The 4,400-nt window shown below is 41.0% G+C and overlaps 1 protein-coding gene across 1 annotated transcript; it reads left to right on the plus strand.

Moving 5' to 3' along the window:
* Positions 1 to 618: 618 nt before the first annotated feature.
* LOC119363821 (ferredoxin--NADP reductase, embryo isozyme, chloroplastic) lies at positions 619 to 4,400 on the plus strand. Its single transcript, XM_037629188.1, has 6 exons — positions 619 to 642; positions 736 to 798; positions 1,534 to 1,863; positions 2,986 to 3,205; positions 3,537 to 3,777; positions 3,969 to 4,400. Exons 1-6 carry the CDS (start codon positions 619 to 621, stop codon positions 4,225 to 4,227), a joined length of 1,137 nt encoding a protein of 378 aa, XP_037485085.1. The 3' UTR covers positions 4,228 to 4,400.

Below are 4,400 nucleotides of genomic sequence, written 5' to 3' on the forward strand. Positions count from 1 at the left end.
CACATGCTGATATCGTACATGTACATTGCCGAGCTGGACCGACGGTAGGCCAATCGACCAGTGCAAAGTAGCGCCCAAAAAATATAAAAGGCAGCACAGAGCTATAGTGGCCTATATTTCAAATAGTGTCAAAATAGTGTCTTGTTCAAAAAATCCGAGAAAAAGTTAACATGTTCATATGGATGTATAGCACACATGTGCAAATCCTGATGATGAAATAAATAATCATGTGAGTTACCCAAAAATGATAAAAGCGTGATTTCGAAAAGATTGGACAATGCAACATGTTTACTTATTTCATTATCAAACTTTATACATTTGTAATATACAGCCATATAATCATGTAGAATTATTTTCTGATATTTTTGAAACTTTAAAGTTGTTTTTTTAATAAACTGTTTAACATAAGGTGCACCCGTGCTCTAAAAATCCTCTCTCAACTGTGGTACGCAGTGCGGAACAGAACAAAGTTGCCGTTTACCCCGATAGCGGCCTCTGCTTCTCTACTCTTCTCCAAACTTCCACACTCGTGTCCCTTTCTTTTCTCCCCCCGTCGCTTCCGCAGATCAAATTTCAAAACCCTAGCGAACTCCTCCGCAAGCACGTGAGCGATCGGCCATGGCTTCCGCCCTAGGAGCCCAGGTACGCGCGCTCTAGTCTTACACCCTCCGCGTGCGCGCGGCTTCCCCGTTCGCTGTGCCCCTAAGCTTCGTCTGCTTTCCTGGTGCCTTGTAGGTGGCTGCCGTGGCGCCGATTGGTTCGGATGGTCGCCACTACAGGAGTTGTTCTTCGCTCAAGGTGCGTGGTTAGTCTGAACTGTCTGAGGTTTAATGTTGCTCCCATTCGGGTGGTATCGATGAGGAATCTCCTAGTTCTATCTGCGTTGGCACTGTAGAATAATTAGTTCCGAAAGGCAAAATTCTAAACTGCTCAAGAACCTTTTTTTTTGGAAACCAGCAGATAGAGCACCCTGCTAGTTGAACTGTTTAGGGACTTGAAGCGAAATGTGTCATTGCCAGCAGCTCTATGCGGCTTAGAGTTTTCTCGATCATATCTTTGCCTGACTTAGTTGGCATCTCCATTGCTTACTTCGCAACTATATCCCGCTCAGCATTGGAAAGTTACCGCCAAACAGATGTCAGTCATCGGTTACCGCCAATACAATGGGAGATAGGTGCTATATATTTTTAGGTTAGGCGGGATATGACTTATTTTTCCCAAATGAAGTACAAATTAGACTCACACCTGGGAAATATGTGCTATATGAACTAGTGACATGCACATTTTTTGTATGCCGTAGTTTCTTATCAGAATTATTACTAAGAAATGCTCACGCAACATGCACATCACTTCCTTTTCGAAAACATTCCTAGGCTATAATTCTTTCATGTCTCTAGGACCTAGGAATTGGTGTTGGGCTTTACAGGCAAACATTCAGCATTTGATTCTCCTTAGCTTAGGGGTTATTGGACCCTAAGTTTCTATCATCCGTAGTACTGTATTTTTGTACATGATTTACTTGTTATTGTTCAGGGTAATAACTCCTGCAATAAGTCATGGACTGGAAAATTAGCATGGGAAAACAAGACCCTGCAACCAAGACATACGAAGAAGGTCTTTTGCATGTCCGTGCAACAAGCAAGCAAAAGTAAATGTAAAGTTGCTATTAAACCTCTGGAGCTGGAGAATACAAAGGAGCCACCCCTCAACTTGTACAAACCAAAGGGACCCTACACAGCCTCAATTGTCTCCGTTGAGAGAATTGTAGGTCCTAAAACTCCTGGTGAAACATGTCACTTTGTCATTGACCATGGTGGTAATGTCCCATACTGGGAAGGACAAAGTTATGGTGTCATTCCTCCAGTAAGTATCCCCCTCCACCCCACGCCTTATGATTGCCCAAGATAATGTATCATTCTTGATCCTTCATACTAATATCGCTTTCACTACTTTTTTTTCCTTTACTTGATCGCTAGTGAATGTTGATCATTAATTGTCTGCAGTTCTAGAATCCAACCCTTTGAAAAAATAAAAAGGGCAGCCTGGTGCACGTAGCTCCTGCTTGCGCAGGGTCCGGAGAAGGGCAACAACTTTACCGCTGCCCCGTGGCTCCCTTCAACCCTTTGAAAAAAAGTAAAAGCAAATATTAAGAAGGGTCAGAAATTTAAACCATCATTTCTACATCTATAAATACACTGTGCTCCCTAATTTTGGAGCTCTCACATTCAATTGAGGTCTTCAATTTAGAATTGGGTCACCTGATTTTGACCGGATCAATTTTTTTTTATCAAGGAACTCTCTCATTCAATTCTTTTAATCTATTATACTCCCTAATTTTGGAGCTCCCTCATTCGATTCAGGTATTCAATTTTGGATTTGGTTCACAATTTTGACTGGTTAATGATTTTTCAAATCAATCGACAACCAAAAACATCGACATCCACAATACTAAATAAATGAAATATGGAAATTCATTTCATGATGAATCTAATGGTACCAGTTTGTTATTATGGATATTGATATATTTCTCTACAAAAAAGGTCAAACTTAAAGAGGTTTGACTTTTCGAAAAACCAGTACACCTTATATTTTGAAATAGTGAGAGTAGAAAAATTATGAAAACCCAACAACACCAACGACGCAGCAAATCGCGTCCAGCCCTTCTAGTATAAGAGATTCTTCATATATGTGATGTTGAATGGTGGATAAATCTGTAAATGCAAAATCTTCTATTTCCGAGTCTTGGGCTGCAAAATCTAGTGCTTATGATTCTTGGGTTGCTCACAATATAACAATTGTTGTTAAAAGAAAGTATATAGATCCTTGCTGATAAAACATTTTATAAAAAGGGAAGAAACATGTTGATCATTCTTGGTGATTAGTTATCAGTTAGCTAATGAGCAACTAAAGATCAGTTCCTGTCTTATGTTCAATTCCTTTTGTCCCATATCTTTGTTGCTCTCTCAGCCTTTTGTGCATTTCCAGGGAGAGAACCCAAAGAAACCTGGGGCCCCAAATACCGTCCGACTCTATTCTATTGCGTCTACTAGGTATGGTGATTCTTTTGATGGAAGGACTGCTAGTCTTTGTGTGTGCCGTGCTGTTTATTATGATCCTGAAACTGGAAAAGAAGATCCTTCAAAGAAGGGTATCTGCAGTAACTTCTTGTGTGACTCAAAACCGGGTGACAAAATTCAGATCACAGGTATGCAGCCGTGTAAAAAGCCTTAAATGTACATACGACTTTTCATTGCTTGTAACTCAGCCATTTTGCTTCGGAGTTATTCCAGATCATATAGAAGGTGTATTTGTATATAAACTGCTAATAGATCTGGCCGGATGGTGTTGTGGGTTTGGGGCACTCTGAAAAAGATACACCGGTTGACCTTATCGTCTTCTGTTTTCAGTTTTCACTCTAATATCACGTGGAATTTTCAATGCATAGGCTGTGAACATAGTTTATGTGTCATGCCATATACTGGGCTTTATGTACTTAAACTGGTAAGCATCTCATGATGGTTCTCGCCCATGCTCAGGCCCCTCGGGCAAAATAATGCTTCTGCCTGAGGATGACCCAAACGCAACTCATATCATGATTGGAACTGGCACGGGTGTTGCTCCTTTCCGTGGCTACCTACGTCGTATGTTCATGGAAGATGTCCCATCTTTCAAGTTTGGTGGTCTGGCTTGGCTCTTTCTTGGTGTTGCCAATACTGACAGCCTGCTCTATGACGAAGAGTTCACAAACTACCTTCAGCAGTATCCAGAAAATTTCAGGTTAAAAAGACTTTAATGCTCAACATCTAATTTCAGTTTGCCCAATGATGTTGTTGTGAATACTATGGTCCAGTTCTCTGTTGATTTACTTGTGTAGTTGAGAGCTCTACTATCTGGTTATATTTGTGCTTGACTTGAGTAAAGCTGACTGATTCTTGTTTGAACTGACTCAAGTTTCATGGGCTCTGCAGGTATGACAAAGCACTAAGCCGGGAGCAGAAAAACAAGAGCGGTGGCAAGATGTATGTGCAGGACAAGATCGAGGAGTACAGTGATGAAATCTTCAAGCTTTTGGATGACGGTGCACACATCTACTTCTGTGGTTTGAAGGGGATGATGCCAGGGATTCAGGACACACTCAAGAGAGTAGCCGAGCAAAGAGGTGAGAGTTGGGATCAGAAGCTGTCACAGCTGAAAAAGAACAAGCAATGGCACGTCGAGGTTTACTAGGTTACAATGGCTGAGATTGTTAATTATTGTTTCCCGGGAAGATGGAAAACAGAAAGATAAGTGGGTCATTCTCTTCCCATTGTAAAATTGTCAATATTATTCATAGGCGTGTGCGTCGCATGATTAATAAAACAATGTGCAATTTTGCCTGTGAAGCCCTTCCAGCTAGCTTA

The sequence above is a fragment of the Triticum dicoccoides genome, chromosome 2B (genome assembly GCF_002162155.2).
Source record: "Triticum dicoccoides isolate Atlit2015 ecotype Zavitan chromosome 2B, WEW_v2.0, whole genome shotgun sequence".
In the NCBI taxonomy this organism is placed as follows: domain Eukaryota; kingdom Viridiplantae; phylum Streptophyta; class Magnoliopsida; order Poales; family Poaceae; genus Triticum; species Triticum dicoccoides.

Bases quoted from the DNA above. Each gene is read 5' to 3' on its own strand.
- LOC119363821 (XM_037629188.1), top strand. From the start codon at position 619: ATGGCTTCCGCCCTAGGAGCCCAG. The intron at 643-735 runs GTACGCGCGCTC...GGTGCCTTGTAG, and splicing joins CTTCCGCCCTAGGAGCCCAG to GTGGCTGCCGTGGCGCCGAT. The intron at 799-1,533 runs GTGCGTGGTTAG...GTTATTGTTCAG, and splicing joins GGAGTTGTTCTTCGCTCAAG to GGTAATAACTCCTGCAATAA.